This window comes from Thalassophryne amazonica, chromosome 21 (assembly GCF_902500255.1).
Source record: "Thalassophryne amazonica chromosome 21, fThaAma1.1, whole genome shotgun sequence".
Lineage (NCBI taxonomy): Eukaryota > Metazoa > Chordata > Actinopteri > Batrachoidiformes > Batrachoididae > Thalassophryne > Thalassophryne amazonica.
Window position 1 is genome coordinate 16910546 of NC_047123.1, and position 20977 is coordinate 16931522.

A 20977-nucleotide genomic window follows, 5' to 3' on the forward strand; every position below is an offset into this window, starting at 1 on the left:
CTCATAAATCTTTTTTCATTCTGTCTGTGGTCAGTGCATTTTCCTGTAGAAGCGGAGCGTCCGTTCACTTCAATGGGACTGCCTGGATAGGTTTTTTTTTCATTGCCTCAAAACTCGATCATTGGATAAAGCCACGATTTTGTCCCGCCCACAGATGCTGAGCTTTTCTCAGGGTGAATGGAGCTATGGGCGGACCTGGACGCTGGAGTTCTGCACAATGATTGATCAGTCGAAAGGCTGAATCACGTTTTGATTTGGAAAAATCAACTCAGTTTGGAAAAAAGTCATTTTAAAAATTATTTGAGAATTTTTCATTGTTTAAATTTTCAATAGCATCCAAGTCATTCTGCCACTTTTAAGAATGGTATTTGTATCAGTTATGACTACTTGGTGCTGGATGTTAGTCTTGATCATCCAGTCTCTCCCTCGCACTCCAACCAGAATGAGGATCTGGACCCAAGCATGTTCACTGACTGTGAGGAAGCCATGGATGTCTAAATCTGAATTTAAGATGCTGATTGTCTTAGAGCTCTGACATCATCTTTATGACTTATTTCTCACACAATACTGCTGTGTGCTCTCATAATCAGAAGTCTGTCCTGTCTGACTCCCATGTTGGCGGTCTCACAAACTGGTTGTGGTTGATCAGGTCCAGTGATAACCTAGATTCACCCCCATTTTACAAGACCTTCAGTACCCTCCAGCAGAGTGCGCTGCAGTCCATTGGAAACTGATTCGGTGGTGCAAAGGTTTTGTCTCCTCTTCATCAATAACTAAAAACATTCCAAGTTTCATGTGATGAGGTGTTTGATGGTGAATTCTTGCTTTTTCTGCAGGCAAAGTAATCTCCATGTCCAGGCTTGTATGACAATTAGAAGTGATGATATCAAAGTTCTCAGTCAATCCATGCACCGTGTTGCCTGAACGCCCCCCCCCTAAAAATCACTCCCCCCTGCCTTCACTGTGCATGCGTGATTTCAGAGTGTCAGCAGCAGTTCACCAATTATTGCCTTGTTTCTGCTTAAAACTGCACTCAGTCATTATCTATCTCAGCAACAGATATCTGAAGCTTTTGAACAACTATCATTTCCACATAAATTCATTATTATTTCATAATAAAAGGCGGGGGACCGATCAGAGCGTGACAGCAGCACATCAGACTCTGAGTCTGACTCTCCACATCCAAAGGAATCAAAGAGAATAATGGGATTATTATCCATCAGATGACAAAGTAAAAACTCTTAATTCTTTCTAAAGTCAGTTTTAAACAGAAATGAGGTGATAATCAGTATATTGCTGCCGACACTCACACAAAATGACGCACGTCAGACTCAGACATGCTGCTGAAAAAAACATGAGTTCTACAGGTATGGTAGTAGAAGCATAGAGTGCTACAAGGACCATACACAGGGGAGAATTTCAAGTCGCGTGGATTACAATTTGGGTTAAGGCATGTGAAATAGGCTGTATTTGTAGAAAGTTGATGAAAAGACGACAAGGGGGTTGTCACATGATGCTGATCGGCCAATCCGAGTATCCACTGCTTTCCGGAAATGATTGTCATATTCAGAAGTTTACAAAACAATATACTTTGCACTGTTGGGAATAATGTGCAGAATAGAATTATCATCATCATCATCCGTTTATGTTTTTCAGTTTTCAGTGTCCTTTGAACACAGCTTACAACAATGTCATATTTCATTTCATCTTGGTTCAAAGTTATGAATCTTTGCTTCACAACAAAAGCACATATATTTGGACCTAGGCTTCTTGTTAAAATAGCAATAATAATCTTTTGTTCATGACAAACTTTGGTGATTAAAATGAGAACATTACCTTGTAATAATTAGAATGCGAGCTCGCTCTGAGTTTGATAACTTGTTATAATGCAATGTCTTTCTTGTTTTAAGAAAAAAGTGTGTAAACTTTTTCTGTTGTGCCATCACTGAGCTGTTGTATGAATCTGAACAAGTTATTCCTCATCCTTCATTATATGAAAATAAAAAAAAAATATGGAAATATTTTTTATCTGGACATGTTTATAGTAACAGCTCGAACTTGTCATTTGGAATATGAAAATACTGTTTCTGACGTCTGCTGTGAAATTTTAAATAGATTAAATAGTAAATCAAGGCCAGTTTTCAGTTTAAAAAATATCTTGTTGAAACAACCGCAATTGTCTTTTTAATGTGGTATTAATGTCTCGTTTCATCTAAGGACTAGAATAATATAATTGATTTTGTGGTTTCTTTGTCTTATTGTTTATCGAGACGTTTGTTGGTCTCAATAAAGTTTTTTTTTTTTTTTTTTGGCTATCGCCTTGTCCCGGAGTGATGACGTCAAGTGTGGGAGCATGGAGCGTAAACACGTTTCAGCGTTTGCTGTGTATCAAGCGTTATCAACAAAGAAATCTCGTCCAGTGAAGAAGTCGTCTTTAAAGGTAGAGATATTTAAAGTCACGTAGTATTGCCGAGGGTTGTTTAGCTTGTGACGTGCGGCACGTTGCAGCTGCAGCAGGATCACGTTTCGTGGAACCACGAGTGCAGCAGTGGCAGAGTCACGGACAAATATGACTCCCGTACCAGACTTGCTCCAATTTATTTTATTTTTTAAAATGGGGTATGGGCATAAGGCTAATCTCCAATAAATATGCAAAGATTTATTGGTAATTCATACAATAGCAATTGTTTAAAAAAATCCTAAATCATATAGATATCTGGATTTTTGGCCAAACCACTTTATAGTTTTCTGGGAAATGTAAGGTAGTTTTCTGTGCATGAATTTTTTTTTAACTTGAAAATGCTAAAAATATGGCAGAATTTTACATTTTTCATCTATTTCTTTGTGCGTCTGGAACATGCTGTGATTGGTCAAGCGTCGTGATGCCATTACTTTGGTCGAGCGCGGTGACGTCATCACGTGATCCACTTTAGCGCGTCATTTGCAAAAATGGCGTCGAGCAGTGATGTTGCGTTACGTGTTGGCGATACTTTTGCATCATTTGATGAATTTAAATCTTCTTTAGAGCAATTTGAAAAGGAGCAATGTATTACATATTACAAGAGGGATTCTCGGACATTGGAAGCTGCAGCAAGACGCGTGAATTTGGAAAATCCAAATGCAGATTTGATTTACTATGAAGTGAAGTTCACGTGTATCAAGGGAGGAAGACCGTACAAGCCACAAAGTTCAGGTCAAAGGCCAAATCAGCGGTAAGTATTAAATTGATATATTTGGTTCATTATAAATAGCCTCACTGAATTTATTTCCATGGCATGCAGATTTAGACTTTTTAGCTCTTATGTTCAGCAACACTCAGAACTCTGTAAATATCAGCGGTCTGCCCGCTTTTTAAAATGACACTAGAACACCAGATCCGAGTGTAATATTTAGTACAGTACTCTGAAAATACTTTGTATTTTTTAGCACCACTAGTAGGGAATCCTTTTTGGATAAATTTTGTCCCATTTCGTGGTGCAGCTTAGTTAAAATTTCTATTCATTTTGTGTTAAAAGCATGGAATTTGGCACACATATTCTAAATTGTTTATTTTCAGATATGGAACCATCCTGGAGCTGACCTCTGATGAACTACAGGTTCAGTAAAGAATTACACAGTTGTCAAAATTTAAAAATGCTCCTGTCATGTTGCAAATGCATATACCATATGTACTATACCACATTATTTGTCTGATCATAATGATTCCAAAAAGGTATAGTTTGGAGTATCTATGACAGAATTCCATGGCATTATGGGGTATAAACAGCAGAAATGGTGACAAAGATCAGTTTCAGTTTGTACAGGGGACAAAAGTTAAAGTTGCTCCAGTTTTGGTAAAAAAAATAATATGATGCAATTAATGCAGTTGCAGATGCAGTTAATAGCATTTTAAAAAGGAATAGTTTGCACCATCTTTCATGCAGAGTTATGTTACGGGGTAACATATGTCATACGTCATAGAATCCAATGGATGTCGACCTTGTTTGACCTTTACCTTGGAGACCAAGCATTCAACACTTCAACCAATAATTTGCATCACTTTTTATCAAAATTGGAGCAACTTTAACTTTTGGCCCCTGTACAACCTGAAACTGATCTTTGTCACCATTTTGCTCTTTTTGCCCCATAACTCCAGAGTCCAAACTATACCTTTTTGGAATTGTTATGATCAGACAAATGATGCTGTATAGTTTTCAACATGATTGGAGCATTTTTAAATTTTGACCCCTGTGTAATTCTTTATTGACCCCTGTAGCTCATTACACGTCAGCTCTAGGATGGCTCCCTATCTGAAAATGTGTGCCAAATTCTATGCTTTTATCACAAAATGAACAATTGTTTTGCTATGAATCCATTCCCACTTCCAACCCAAGGGATTGCACATTCTGTCATGAGGAATCACAATTATAATTGTGGTATCCTGGCTGGAATCAGTTAGTTTTAAAGATGTGACAGTCATGCTGTTGTTAGTAGTATGAAGGACTAAATTTCTGTTCAAATTGTAGTGTTGAGTAACGTGAACCACATATTATTACACAAATTTCTGAACTGTTTTATTACAATCTTCTTAACAGATGTCCAAACGGTTTGAATCTTCATACACATTATATCAATTTGCTGTGGTAGTGTCTTATTGCCTGTCCTGATTGTAGTGTACAGCTTCCACAAGAATTGGTTCCTGTGAAAACTATGAAACAGTTTTGCTTCATGTTTTTAACTCTTGAGAATTTTCAACAATCACTGACTTCTACTTTGGCCTTTTCCAGGTCATTGCGAGAAGCATGTGGCTCTTTTGTTCTGCTGCGTGCATCGAAGGACGGTCAACAGCTAGTAGTGATGAAAATGAACACAGAGCATAGTCACCCAGTGAGCAAGGTATGTTTGATTTAACAAAGTTGATATAAATACAATTATAATACAAAATATACAGTAATCTACTTCAAGTTGGACTATAACAAAAGAAACATTACTTTTAAAGCTATTACACTGAACATCTAGTGTAAAACTAACTACATTTACAATATATAACTTAAATTAATTTTAATGTGTAAATAAAATGTGCAATGACAAAATTATCTCTATGTAAATAAAATTTGCAGTAACAAAATGATCGGTATTCTGTATGTAAATAATGTGCAATGATATGATTTTTTTTAAGTTAATGAAAATTGAAATGAATACCATACATTGGAAATCCAATGACTGGTATTGTACTTGATGTGATGTATTTATATTTTTGAGAGGTTGTGATTGTGACATTATGGAATGCATCCAGTTGTCTTAAACAAGTAATTATAGTGCAATTTGTCTTTTTTTTTCTTTTTCAATAAAAGCAGATGTTAAAAAGCTGTACAGTTTTGTTTATTTTTCTTCAAGTTGGGTTTCATTTAAAATCAATCAATCAATCAATTTTATTTATATAGCGCCAAATCACAACAAACAGTTGCCCCAAGGCGCTTTATATTGTAAGGCAAGGCCATACAATAATTACGTAAAAAACCCCAACGGTCAAAACGATCCCCTGTGAGCAAGCACTTGGCGACAGTGGGAAGGAAAATGTTCTTTTGATGGAATTAAAGTGGGACACATCAAACTTTCTCTGTCACAGCTAAGTTAGCCCCAGTTTCATATCATTTCCACTTGTATCCCCAGTTCTCAGACTCAGAGAAGGACAATTCTCCGTATTGCCACCAGTGCTGCTTTGATAGTAATCAGTTAAGTTGTATTTTTACTAGGGTTGGGTATCGGGAACCGGTTCTTCTCAAGAATTCTTAAGAAATTATTCGATCCACTGATATCAATAGCCTTTTTGCTTAACAATTCCCTTATCGGTCCTTCAGAGCAGCCTTTGTTTTTAAGTGTGTTTGTCAGGAAAATGATCATTTCTGTAACCACTTCTGCAGCGCAGCTCTGCTTTGAAGCTTGAAGCAATGAAGCAATTTAAAATATGTCAATCGTGAGTCACTTTTGTGCAGATTAAAGTCACGAACTGGGGCTCCTGTCTTGTTGCGAGAAAGAAATGAGAATCGTCCTCCGTTCTGTTCGCACAGCTCCAAACACTGTGCGGCTCTCTGCCGAGTCAAGTTAGAAAGATAGAGTCCAGTCAGAATTGATAACTTCAAAGTGAATCGCCATTTATATCAAATGACACCTCTTACCAAACGCAATACAAACAATAAACTGCAGTCGATCAAAATATTGTTTTCCCTCCCAAAATGAGACATCCTGCGCTGACATGCAGCAGCCAACTGAGTTCAGCTCAGAGGTATGGAGAAACATTCATGCCAAAATGTCTGAAAGGAAATGCTTTTGACAAAAACTACAGATTTTATTTCTATTTATGTCCAGAGACCAAGGATCCAGTGACCAATTTCATATTTATTTTCTTTAAGACTCAGTAAAATGTTGTTGACATAGAAAAGTTGTAAAGCCTACTTTTAGTACACAGAAAATTCACAAGAGATATCGATAAGCAGAATCGACAATGGCATCGATATCTATAAAATCTTGTCAATACCATCCCTAATTTTTACCATATAAAGTAACTTTTCATCATTCAATGATGAGACAACAAGAATTAAACAGACTTGAAAATAATGTTAGAAACGAATGTATGTTTGCTGTGAACGATATAGCAACCATTGGGTAACAATTAGCGATAAACATTTTTTCCAGGACAATATCGTAAATGTGCCAGGGATAATACTATAAATGTGCCGGATAGCGGGAGCTGGAAGAAAAAAGTCATCACGCTCAACCAGAAATAAGTAGTCATCGCGCTCGGCCATTCATGGCATGTGACCAGAATTTCCACTCATTTAGCTAAAGTAAGTCCTCTTCTGGTCACTGAAGAATAACCCACACCTTGTAGTTTGGTTTGGCTTGTATGATCAAGCAACGGATGGCCCAATGTGAAATTGAGCCATTTATAAACAGAGAGAATCTGTCCGGGACTGTACTTTTCACTATGTCTCTGTTGAATAAGCGTTACATGCTTTATCAGGGTACCTGGAGATAAACTTTGTTTTAAAAAAAAACAAACAAGTCTCTTCAGCTGCTCCCTTGTTTTGACTCAGGGTCAGCACAGCAGATCCAGCAGAGGTGGGTCTGCATATTGATTTGGTGCAGGTTTTACACCAGGTGCCCTTCCTGACGCAACTCCACATTACATGGAGAAATATGGCAGGAGTGGGGTTTGAACCGGGAACCTTCTTCATTAAAACCAAGTGCTTTAACCACTTATCCACTGCTGGAAATAAACTTCGTAAAACTTGTGCGAAATCAAGATGCAGATCCATGTGGTGACCCCAAGTGAAAAAGGGAGAAGCTGAAAGAACTTGAATATCATAACAAAATTCTGTGACACGCATGGAAATCTCCAGTTATTTAGATCCATGCCTTCAAATGTGTTCTTGTTTACAGCCCTTAGAAATTCAGTTTACTGCCACATAGGCATAAAGAAACTAATGAAATAAACCAGAAAGTGTTCAGTTTTAAGAAACTTAAATCAGAGTTTAGATGTATATTTAAAAAAAAATGAACTATCAAACCAGTTGTCAGTTAATGTAATAGTCTGCTTATAATTGATCAATTAATCATCACAGCTCTTATCTATATGTTATCATTTCCACTGTGTGTGCGTTTTTTTTAGGTTTCAAAGAAGAGGAGAAAGGAGAATGGTGTTAGAACCACTAAACTCCCCATCAGTAAAGCCAACAAAAAGAAAATGCGAAACAAGTGGCCTACCTCGGAACAAAGCAAATGTGTAAGTTAGACCTGTTAGAAAGAATAATCTCCAGATTTAGGTTGTTAGAGATCGATACCACATTATACACAGTACAATAAGTTGAGGCACACTAGAAGTCACTGAGTTAACAAACCGCTAATTTGAAATGTCCAGACATTGCTATTGCAACAAAATAATACTCATAATTTTTCACTTTCATTAAAGAAACAGCAGACTGAGCCCTTTTATTTTCTCTGAAACCAAGGGACATTCTCATATAGAGGAGAAGTCTGGAATTTTTCAACCTGGGTGTTATATTTTATTGTTTTGGGGTTGAACATTTTGCTTGGGGAAAGAAAGGGGGGAAAAGATTGTATAATGTAATTTATACCATGTAAGGAAACTTTGTAAATTGATTGGACAGTTTGCATCTTACCTTAGCCTGCTTGTTTTAGCCATTGTCGGTTGGGGGCCCATACTTCTGCTTACAACAAGAACAAGCTATTGTATAAAATAGCTGCTTAGACTGTGACAGTTTTAGCACAATGTCTTTATTTTGCCTGACCCAGAAATGATCATACTGTTAACTCATGGCTCAGTCTTTTTCCATGTAGGAGGGGCAACATGTTATTGATGGCAATCAGCCACTAGCTGGTTTGCTAAGTGACCTAGCACGCGTCAACAACAGCAGGGACCGAGCGAGCAGACTGTTCCAGTGGCTCATCCACCCCGTTCCTATAAAGGACTTCTTCAGGTATGGATGAATGTGTTGTCTGTGATCCTGTTTGCCTCGAAGCTCAGTCAGCTGGGATGCAGGGTGGTATTGGGGAGAATGTTTATATCAGCTGATAAAAGCTTAAAAATTCTTTTGTCAACTGGAGATATAAAAAGTTTTGCCGATGAAGCCAAACGTGGTGCCATATGTGGTCTGTTTGCATTTGTAGCGCAGTTAGCTCAAAGAAATTTTAAAAAGTTTTGCTTTAGGCCATGTTGGGTGGTCGTGAATTTGAAAACCACTGTTGTAAACAAAACATTGTAAATAGTGTTTTGTGTGAAAATCAATGTAATCAATTTGTTGCCATATCAGCCAATTGTCCCATTACATTTCTACAAAATGGAGACAATATCTCATTGGCTTCTTTTCTGTTGTTGCTCACTAAATAGTCTGTACACTTTGTTATAATTTTCTTGGTTATTTCCTCCATCATAAGGGATACATGGGAAAAGGACCCCGTACTTGTGAGGCGTCAGGCTCCAGATTACTACAAAGGATTATTTTCCACAGCCGAGTTTGATCGTATATTGAGGCAGGTATGGTCCTCACAAATAACAGGAACTCAACCAACCAAGTGTGTTTATAGGCGCCACTTATAACACTGTATTGGTGATTTTATTTATTTTTTTAGGAAGATGTTCAGTATGGTGTGAACCTGGATATCACAAGTTACATTAATGGCAAGAGGGAGACACACAATCCTCCGGGAAGAGCTTTGCCGTTTACTGTGTGGGACTTCTATGAGGTAAGGCTTTTAATTGTAATTTTCATATATCGTATAACTTGAGTAGGTCATTTTAAAGGTCAGATAACCCTCTTATTAACTGGTCCTGAGAAGTAAATTATTTTCCCTCACTTTGTTTTTGGACTCACTAAATGGTGATGAACATTTCATTCCAGATATTCCTAAATTTCCTTCCAAGTGAACCAGTAAAATTTTCCATTTCACATTATTAGCAATCTGTTCTTTCTTTTTGCTTTGGATTGTCTGCTTCTTCGAGTTGCTCCCACTAGGTGTTGCCACAGCAGGTTGTCGTCACGCTGACATCCTGTATATAGGCCCTGAGGCCCCTTTGGTTCCAATGCTTGTCTTTGGATTGCGTTAAGTGGTTGAGAGTCAACAACTCCCACTGGATGGGACACCAGTGTGACATAGGTCACTTCCACAGCCAAGGCCAGTACCCATTTACAGCTGGGTGGGCTGCCACAGTGCACATAAAGTGTCTTGTCCAAGTGTACAGCCAGGCAGCATGATTTGGATTCAAACCTAGGTCTATACATTGGCAAGCCAGCTCCTTATTCTGCTATGATGCAGACATATCTTTATGTGCTGCGTGTGTGTCTGTTGTGCACATAACAATAAAATAACCTGGTTTTTGAGTGCTAAGTTGTCTTCCATTTGTATTAGATGTAGATAAAGAGGTAAATCACTCGCAAAAGGTTCTCCACCCAATGCTCAAAAATTTGGATTGGCCACACAATTCAGCACTCGTTATCTGGGATTTTAGTAAATCAGGCCCATTATGTGTCTGTGGTTTCTTTCTGTATTTTTCAGCCTTTATTATAGCAACAGGGAGAAAGATGGCAAACAAAGAGGGATGAAGGATGGGGAGAGGCCATAGATAGAACCCCTCTGCCTTTATGGTCTCTATGGGATTTGACAATTGGTACTCTGCAAATCACGTTCTGCAGTGCATGGTACACACCTTAACCTCTCAGCCGAGTGCACCCCATATTGTGTCTGTTAGCTGTATTAACCATAGGTCATCTGTGTCACGGTTTCGTTGAAGATGATTACCATTGATGCTTTCTCCTCTTCACAGAAAGGCTGCTCCGTCCGCTTGCTCAATCCACAGGCTTTCTCCTCCACAGTGTGGAATGTGCTCTCCATCCTTCAAGAGCATTTTGGCAGCATGGCAGGAGCCAATGTGTACGTGTATTGGGGGAGGAGGTTTTTCAAATGCAACATGGTGATTATGATAAGATTATTAAAATGGAATTTCGTAACCAGATATCTGACTCCACCTGGAACACAGGGCTTTGCTCCTCATTATGATGACATTGAGGCATTCGTAGTTCAGCTCGAAGGGAAGAAACACTGGAGAGTGTACAAACCAAGGTGAGGTACAGTGACACATATATGTATGATTGATTTACATTTGTGTGTTTGTGTTTACTTACTAGCTACTTCACTTGGTATACGTTACTACCAGGTCTTTGAACCATAATTTTTTTCGCAACTGGTTTGTTGCGAACATAAATGGTATTTTAATGTTTCTGTTTTTGGGTTTCACCCCAGAATTGACGTTCTTGAACCGGTTACAACAAAAAAAAAAAAATCACTCCTGAACCAGTTAATAATGTTCCATGTCAGCTGTGCGACACTGAAAACACTGTATATCCCAACCTGTATGTGGCGCTGTAACGCTTACACGAAAAATGGAGATGACAATCGTGTTCTGTAGCAGACAGCAGAAGTGGGACACTGAGTAAAATAAAGCTTTTTAAGAGAATGGGGGTCCACACTGATCATCTGAAATAGACTTATTGCGTATTTAAAGTGAAGCAGTGTGTTAGTGCATTTTAAAAGACACAGTGCTGTGTTGCTCTTAGCCTCACAGACCAAATAATGGGCCGAGCACTAACCAGCAGCTAAAGCTCCAGTCCTCACAATGATCATTCATCCAGTTCTGACTTTCAAATATTAAAACCATTCACACACTGAGTAAATATAAAGTCTTAATCTGACCTGTGACGTCGTTTCAGTCAGATTCATCATCACAGCCTGACGATAAAGTGTCCTTGTTTTGGAAGATGATGTCTGGGAAATACTTGAATTCCTTATCGTTGAAATTACTAGAGAAAAGCAGTGTAACAGTGCACCATTCAGGCATCTGTCTTTTCGAAAGTAACATGCATAAAAATTTAAAATTGGGGAAAAAAAGCATAATAATGCCATTAAACTGTTTTTAAAGAAGACCCTCAATGTCTGCCTGCTCAACAACGACCAAAATAAGTGAACGACAGAAAGTTAACCTCACCGGGTTATTGTAAACAGAAACCTTGTCAAGAATGAAAAAATAACTCTGTTTACTGGTTACTTTTTAAAATAATGATTCTGTTCCAGAACATAAAAAATTATGAAGTTTCTTTTTTGTTTTCACTCCTAGCAAAATATCAAACATTTCTGATTTTAGTTTTTGTCCCACAAAGCAGTTCAAAGCCTTGGTTACTACAACCCCTGGCAATAATTATGGAATCACCGGCCTTGGAGGATGTTAATTCAGTTGTTTAATTTTGTAGAAAAAAAGCAGATCACAGACATGACACAAAACTAAACTCATTTCAAATGGCAACTTTCTGGCTTTAAGAAACACTATAAGAAATCGGGAAAAGTAATTGTGGCAGTCAGTAATGGTTACTTTTTTAGACCAAGCAGAGGGAAAAAAAATACGGACTCACTCCATTCTGAGGAATAAATTATGGAATCACCCTGTAAATTTTCATCCCCAAAACTAACAATTGAAACAAAGGAGAGGATTATCAAACTCTTAAAAGAGGGTAAATCATCATGCAATGTTGCAAAAATGTTGGTTGTTCACAGTCAGCTGTGTCTAAACTCTGGACCAAATGCAACCAACATGGGAAGGTTGTTAAAGGCAAACATACTGGTAGACCAAGGAAGACATCAAAGCGTCAAGACAGAAAACTTAAAGCAGTATGTCTCAAAAATCGAAAATGCACAACAAAACAAATGAACGAATGGGAGGAAGCTGGAGTCAACGTCTGTGACCGAACTGTAAGAAACCGCCTAAAGGAAATGGGATTTACATACAGAAAAGCTAAATGAAAGCCATCATTAACACCTAAACAGAAAAAAACAAGGTTACAATGGGCTAAGGAAAAGCAATCGTGGACTGTGGATGACTGGATGAAAGTCATATTCAGTGATGAATCTCGAATCTGCATTGGGCAAGGTGATGATGCTGGACTTTTGTTTGGTGCTGTTCCAATGAGATTTATAATTTATCACTTCCGTTTTGGGGTTCTATCATTGTCAAACCACTTGGAACCAAAATAATTGCTGGTTAATAGGGTTCTATGTAAGGCTCTATGACAGAACAATGCATATCTTTTGAATGTTCTGAAAACATGTATTAAATACTGGTTATATTTTATTGTAAAATCTATCAGTAATTCTGTAGTTGAGCTGTGCTGATCACAGGACTCAGGACTATGACTGTTTGCGGCATAAATTGGGTGTAACAGCAAATTTTCCATAAATAGTTGCGACCACAGAATATATGCCTGTTGGCCACAATCTATATTGTCAGTCAACATATATTGTCACCAGTGACACTTCCTGGTGTGTGACAGTACTGGTATACACTCACCACCCACTTTATTGGGTACACCCGTTCAATTGTTTAACACAAATAGCTAATCAGCCAATAATATGGCAGCAGTTTGATGCATTTAAGCATCTAGATGCGGTGAAGACAACTTAGGACTCGCAACGTGGGACTCTGGGTGATTTGGTATAGAATGACCTTATTTCATGGTTATAATTTTGTTTCACATCCCATGTCTAACAATCTATTTCAAACTGTTTCAATATGATGAGTAAATTTAATAATCAAATTTATTTTAAAGGATATTTTCCCCCAAACCTTTGCAGGACACCTGATGAAGTATTGCCTGTGCTTTCAAGTTGTAAGTAAAAATTAAATTGTATAAATAAATCTGTAAATATTTACAATACTACCCTTAAATGCCTTTAAAAATAAGTGACAGTTCACTGTTTAAAGATAAGTTTGTTATTCTGGAAGATAAGCTACCATTTCCTCTGGAAGATATAAATATGATGTTATCAGTTATTAAAGGTGACTAATTTGTGTTTCCTCTCCAGCAAACTTTCGTCAGGAAGAAATTGGGAGGCCTATCCTGGAGGTGGTGCTAGAAGCCGGGGATCTCCTCTACTTTCCCAGAGGGTTTATCCATCAGGGCAACTGTCTTCCAGATGCACATTCGCTTCATATCACCATCTCTTCTTACCAGAAGAACAGCTGGGGAGATCTGCTATTGAAGGTTAATCACTCTTAATACTTATGGGATCTGGGGAGTGGCACAAGTCTACAACTTACTCAATGAGTACATTGTACAGCTTTGAACGTTTTCCAAGAATTTATGGATTTATTAATGTACATACTTGTGTAATGTTGTTTATAATGGACAATGTTGCTAAGATATTGCAGTTTTGAGTATGATCGTGTTACTTAAAAGAAAATACTGTTTGACATGGGCAGTCAGGCGTCAAACACACCATGTCAGCATGTTAGTGTTTTCTTTAACATGGGTCATCAGTATTCAGACATACCATGTCGGCATGTTTTCTTTAATATGATTCGTCGGTAATCAAATAAACCATGCCATCATGTTAGCGTTACGTTAAAGGTGCTGTAACAGATTTTTCTCACACTAAATATTGCATGAGCATCAGCTTGTTAGCACAAAACCAAAACTTACCACCTTATTCCCCTCTCCCTCTGTCGTTTTGAGCAGAAGGAATGGCAGTTGAAGCCTTTTCTAAATGTTTTTTTTTTTTTGAGAATTTCTACAAAGCTGCTATTGTCCACCACCTTAAATACATTCAAAAGCTTTGCTAGTACTGCTGTTTCTGTAAATTTGGGTTGAGGCAACTGTTTCTTTGGGTGAAACTAATGTGCACATGGGCACTAATGGGCACTCCAAAGCACTGACAGTGCATGGACAGCCAGACCGAGAACATAAAGAACAGAAAGCTCGGAGCAAAGAGGGAGTATTCTTTCATTCTCTGCAAAGGATGCCATAACACTGTATAGTAAATGACAGTGATACAGTTGCCTATTTCTTTATACAATGGAACAAATAATCATTGTCCTGTGACATACAATCCACCAACTCTAGTTCTACATAGAGAAACACTCAACAGACCCGGTCTCCCATCCAAGTACTACTCTGGACTTCCTCTGCGTAACTACTGAGATCTGACAGGATCGGATGCACACAGAACTGATAGGCTGCATACACTATACTTCCATTCATTCCTAGAAACGTTTCTTGCTGAGCACAGTAATATTATGGAAAGATAGGTGAACATTCGCTCATGATTACAGTCACTTTTTTATTGTCATATGTCACACATTCAACTGTTGTTTATTACAATTCTGTTTTGATGGTCTTCTGTAAAACGGGTTATGTACCCCACAGCTGGCCAATCAGGTGCTCCTGAACTTTGGTACTTGAGATGTTGTCTTGAAAAGAATTCCTGTAAAACGTTTCTGATGGTCACCAAAGTAAACAGTCATTAATACAAAAAGCAGTTGGGAATTTGTGCAGTCCAGTTTTATTGTGGCCTTTTACATTTACTGCCCCCCCTCCCCTTCCCCAGGTGGTTCCTGCTGCCCTAGAAATGGCGATGGAGGAGAACGTGGAATACCGGCAGGGCTTACCTCTGGACTACCTGACATACATGGGAGTACAGAACTCGGACAAAGTAAATAGTCTGTTGAGCAGTGATGGAATTTTTCTGGAATTTCTTCTTATGTGGTGAATGTTTCTGGGTTATTTTTGATAGCATACATCAGAATCCATTAATGCTCCACACCCAAACAGTTGGTGGCGGTAACGCACTGTGTTGGTTTGCAAAATACCAGTAGGGTTGTTTTTGTTTTCCTTGTGTGCATTATTATATCATGGTTTTGACGGAACTCGTCAGTTGACTTTATTCAATTTATTTCACAGAAATCAAACTCTGTCTTTGGGATGAATTTAGTTCAAACTGTCTCCATGCAAACGTGATACATTAGCCTGCTAAATCTGCATTTTATGGTTTCTTCTGTTACATGGGCGTGAAATATTAATGCAAATCAAAATATGCATATACGTGCTCAAAGAAGCCAGATATTGATGCGAAAAATATTTGTGCATCGTTTTTCATAACATGTAAGTTGCAAGCATGGTGGAAATGCTGACAGCACTGGATGGAAAAATCCGTGTTATTGCATTTCCCATTTATAGAAGTGAATAGGAATCTAATTTGAACCCAAATCAGTGTTCCTGAGAACTAAAAGTTATATTGGTGACTTCATGAACAGTAGATGCAGCTTTACTTGTATTTATTTTAAGGCACTATCAGCAGTTATAAAAGCACAAATTGCTGAAGTCAGATGTTCAGATAAATGTAGAGAGAGAACAGTAACAGTCATCAAATAGTAATAACACCATATTCTAATCCATGTGGCAGACTGTGGATTATAGGTTTGTCATTTTGCCAATATGGGAAAATAGTCTTTTCACACAACTTGAAAAGACTCTTCTCTGGGGTGGAAAAATTGACCCAACAAAAACTGAATTTTCTGGGGGAGAACCCCCCTGACACCCTAAAAGGGGCATTGGGCCTTTTGCCCTTGCCATTTTTTTTTTCTATGGGTCACTTTCATCACTGTTTGAGGTACCATCCGTTTGTTTGATTTCACCATTTGATCACTGACTAAGTCTTCTTCAGGATGATCCACGCAGGAAACATTTCTTCTGTCGTATTGAGAACCTGATAAAGCAGCTTGCAAGTTATGCCCCGGTAGATGCTGCTGTGGATCAGAAAGCCAAAGACTTCCTCCACGATTGCCTTCCTCCATTTTTCACCTCAGGTGAGCGAAAAAGTCACCTCACGTTATGAACCAAGTCACAACGTGAAACAAGTGAGCATGAAACAATATTTGCAACTTGAAATTCTTATTTTCAGAACATACAATACAGTGAGAATGAAAATGAATGCGCTCACACCAGCACTCTGATTTTGGACACTTGTGACTAACTTCCTCATTTCGTACCCCCCTCTTAGAGGAATTGGCCAGCAGTGTACAAGGAGCCTCAGTAAGGTGGGATCACGGCCAAGTTGTGGATGTCGGTCCACAGCTCAGTGGCCAGACCCGAGTCAGGATCGTCCGTGCCGGGTGTGCCAGGTAGGAAAACAGGTTTTTGTTTATTTTCAGTGCTGAAAAATGAAGCCAACATGGTCGTGACAGAATTTGTAGTTGCGTAAATGGCTACTTGAGGTTGGCTCCAAAAGTGCGTCCGTTCCCAAAGACGCCCACGTTAAGATGCCTAACATTACAGCAGAAATAAATGTTTTTATCTTGATACCAAGGACAAACAAAATAGCAGTTTTGGTCTCTCTAGTTTCCCCATTAATGACAGCTGTATGGGGTGAATATGTATATGTGTATGTATATTTTAATAATTCCTTAAGGTATAAAGTTATTAATAATAATTTGGGGTTTGGACACATTACTTAACAGCTACCGTTTCATCTCAAGGTGGCTAGATCCTAGCAGTGCCCACAAGCTGCTGTGAGCTTGACTATTTGTCTTTTCTAAGTATTTTATTACAAATATGAGATAATACTGTGGTTCATTTTACTAACAGACCAGCTAAGATGTCTGGCCCCCAGTACTGAGTGAAAAATGTATCAATCACTCAAACTTTATTTATGTTGAACTTTTCATACATGAAAATGTATGATTCCCCCCCACACACTCCTGAAAACAGTAGGTCTTGAGTTTACTTTAAAAAATGTCGATATTCTCGGGTCTTCTGGTAGGCTGTTCCACAGACTTAGTCCGTAATAATACGGTTTCACCATAGGTTTTTGTGTTGACTTTGGTCATTAATAACACATCTGCCATGGTAACGAATGGTTCATTTAGTCTTTCTCCATTTCCCCTCTGCTATTCGACAATTTATCTTTAATTGTTTAATTTTCTCATTGTTGCAAGAAAGTGGGTTAGACATGATCTTTTTTTTTAAGTTTTAGAGGGGCAGCTCTATCAAGTGTCAACCTAAGTTTACTGTAAAATTTCTGTACAATGAAGTCACATGAGAGGGTAAAAAGATATCAGAACCCTTACCAAAAAGTAGTACATACAAGTATGTTTCAAGTATACTTCCAGTTTACTTTTTATATACTTATCAGTACTATTTTTTGGTAAGGGAAGTGTCACATAAAAGATTAATATAATTTTCATCTACCTCGGTCATAATCCCGCACCTCCTAACATTTCATTCTGGAATATAATGTTGAATAAAAGTTTACAGTAAAAAAAAAAAGATCTGGGAAACTTACATCCACAAATGATCTATTGAGACAACAGGTCATGAGTGATAACTAAATCTATACTGTGTAGGTTGAGTGATGTTCATTAAAATTCATGCTGTCTTGCATATTGAATAATTCAATAACAAAAGAGTCTGTCTACATGTAAGTTAAAATCACCTAAAATAATTCTTCTGTTAAAATGAATGTGGATGTAGAAAGTAGTTCTGAATAAAACGGAATAAAAGATGGACATCGTTTCGCTGACTTGCAGACATTCATAAATAAAACAGGGCTGTTTAAAAACAAACGTGATATTCAAAAGATGCATATTTATCAAATGTAATGTTTTTAAATCCAAGTGTTGCCGAGAGGATGGTTGCTGTAGCTGGTCCACCTGAGCTGAGCCACGTTTCAGTTTAAAAAACAAAACAAAAAGACATGCAGTCAATATTATGGCGTAAAATCAGGTTATTAAGAAATGCAATATGTAACACCTGGATCAAAGTTAGCTTGTTACCCTTAGCTTGCTTGGTAACTACAATATGGGAGAGCATGTTTGAACTTCAGATGTCCTGCTGGCCTTGCACCCGCTCCACCCCGTACCCATTTATGGCTTTTCCAGGAGTTAAATGGAGGAAATAATACACCAGCAGAGGTCAGTGCACTGAGTGCCCTTCTGGATTTTCCCCAGAGGCTGTATATATGCTGGACAGAGCCTATGTGACATCACCCATTTGGTTTTCTATAGACGCGGACAGTGATGCCGGTAACGCGTTACTCTAATCTGACCACTTTTTTTAGTAACGAGTAATCTAACGCGTTAATCTTTCCAAATCAGTAATCAGATTAAAGTTACTTCTCCATGTCACTGTGCGTTACTATTATTTTTCATTGTGGGTCGACAGCAGCATTAAACTTGGTCTGTGGGCAGGAGGTCGGGGTTCGACTGAACTGCCCACTTTAAGCGAGCTGTGAGCTTTTCATCCGCGTTTTTTTGCAGCTGCTCGACTCGTCCTCACCTCTTAAAGCGCGGTGATCAGCACACCTGCACTGAGCTTTACAAAGACATTTTTATACTTTTTTCCTCCTTTATTTAGAATTCTGAGCTGAGCCGCTCCGTATCGTCTCGTTAAAAACAGCTGATCCTCCGTGACGCGTCAACAACTAACACAGTTTTCCACTCAAATGCACCTAAACTCTCTTTCTGAGGACCACATGATGTGAAAACGCAATAAAACTTTCTTACCTGTAAATCTGGTCCTGTTTTCTGCATAAATAAATGGTATCCATTCTTTGTGCTCAAACGCCAAAGCAGGGGCGAATCTAGATGGAATGGGGGCGTGGGGCAGGGATGTGCCCCCCTCCCCCACAACACCCCTAGATTAAAGGTCCAGTTTTGAAGCCGTTTTGTACTACAACTACTAATACTGCTTAAAATAATAATTTCGACAAGTAAAATGTTTAGAGAATTTAAATGTTAGAAAAATGTTAGAATTTAATAGTTACATTTATAAACAATGTAGGTTTGAAATTGCAAGTTTTACTGTTACAGTGCTGTCAACAGTTAAATATGAGGTCAAGAAAGACATCTTTATTTTACTTTTTATAAAACAAGTATTTGTTTTCATTGAAGTCAAGAAAGGGTGACTATAAAGTGAGTTTTGGCAAAACAGGTGTCATTGTCATGTTGACATGGGTTGTTGTCGGCAGCTGGGGAAAGTAACTAAAAAAGTAACTAGTAATCTAACTTAGTTACTTTTACAATTGAGTAATCAGTAAAGTAACTAAGTTACTTTTTCAAGGAGTAATCAGTAATTGGATTACTTTTTCAAAGTAACTGTGGCAACACTGGACGCGGAACAACCGAAATGATCCCCTTTTCTTGACATCGCCATGTTGAGAGCCCCTCCCACAGATTCACAATAAACTCATTAATGCATAAAAGGGTGGAACACGAGTGACTCGGTGTGTGACGGAAAAAGCCTGAACATGCCCCCCTACTGAGCCTGAAGCACAACCTAACAGCTAACCTGTTTGGCTGTTTATGAATTCATATTTTTGGGGACTGCGCGGTGGTTCTCATAAGGGTTTACTTTGATGTGGACTGTAGAAGTTATCCGCCACATATTTCCTCAGTAATTGTGTATTAAGTGGACTGACAGACAGCTGTGCTAATACTGTTAGCATACAGTATTAAAAGAGTTTCACTCAGCACGAATATTGCAACAGGGACATCTCAGATGATCGGTTGGGGTGTTTCGCTGTACAACAAGCCGTATTATTCTTGGTGTCTATCGACATAGACCAAAACCATTTTTGTACCAGGCTCCGGACAAGTTGGATGTTTTAAAATGGACTTCTATGGGAATGTACTGTTTTGGAGCCAACCTCAAGCGGCCAGTCAAAGAACTGCACTTCCTAGTTGGGGTCAAAATGCAAGCTCAAGTGTTGCCGCTTGGGTTTTCCATGATTTACATCAATAGCTTCTTATGGTCATCTAAATTAGTTTACCACAACATGTAACCAAACTATTTCCAAATATGAATGTCACCCATGTTAGTTCTATGTAAATGTTCAAGTGGAAACATGTTTGAAAGGAAATTGGGGGGGGGGGGGGGGGGGGGTTAATCTGAGTCATTAGAACATAAATGTATTGTTTAACAGTAATCGTATCATCGTAGGTTATGCAGTGAGGAGGAAGGTGTGTGGCTTTACTACACCACAGACAACTCCAGAGTTTACCACAAAGAGGAGCTGAAGAGTTTTGAAATCAAACAAGAGGTAGAGATCAGGAAAACAATGTTCATCTTCCCTTTTTCCAAATTTTATGAAGGTTGTGTCCTAACAGGCGTTTTCCTTACAGCATACAGATGCTATGGAATTTCTGATCCATTCATACCCCAAATTTGTGACCGTCGGGAGTTTTCCGTGCGACTCTGCAGAGGACAGGGTAAGCGGTGACACGGTGCAGAACCCTTCCAAGAGGGAGGAGAGAGCGTTTGTTCATATTTAATATTTATCTTGCATGAGCACACTTTCTTAGGTGTCAAATTCCTTCAAGGATGCTGCTGTCTGAGCTTTTGTTTGTGAAATTAGTGACTTAATCTTCTCTGAATGTTTTCTGTTTCTCTTCAGATCTCTTTAGCGGAGATGCTTTTTGAAAGGGGAATTATCCACACTGCAGAACCCATCTCTTGTCATACGGTGGCTGACTGCATGAATGGGACTGAATTTGCCTTTGTGCCAAATGTAAATGTTTAATAGGAGAGACATCTTGTACCAACTGGATCTTCTGCAATAACTGTGCTGGACTCCCCATTTCACAAAAAATAAAATTTTT

At 38.4% G+C, this 20977-nt stretch overlaps 1 protein-coding gene across 2 annotated transcripts; it reads left to right on the forward strand.

Moving 5' to 3' along the window:
• The first annotated feature begins 2322 nt into the window (after window positions 1-2322).
• riox1 (ribosomal oxygenase 1) lies at window positions 2323-20935 on the forward strand. Of its 2 annotated transcripts, XM_034161591.1 has the most exons (16): window positions 2927-3212; window positions 4767-4875; window positions 7652-7765; window positions 8341-8480; window positions 8938-9037; window positions 9133-9246; window positions 10325-10431; window positions 10513-10620; window positions 13180-13214; window positions 13411-13589; window positions 14932-15036; window positions 16048-16189; window positions 16384-16504; window positions 20319-20418; window positions 20501-20587; window positions 20773-20935. In XM_034161591.1, exons 1-16 carry the CDS (start codon window positions 2950-2952, stop codon window positions 20896-20898), a joined length of 1950 nt encoding a protein of 649 aa, XP_034017482.1. In that variant the 5' UTR covers window positions 2927-2949; the 3' UTR covers window positions 20899-20935. The 2 variants fall into 2 exon arrangements, with proteins under 2 accessions (XP_034017483.1, XP_034017482.1); XM_034161592.1 differs by lacking the exons at window positions 2927-3212; window positions 4767-4875 and adding an exon at window positions 2323-2440.
• Window positions 20936-20977: the final 42 nt, after the last annotated feature.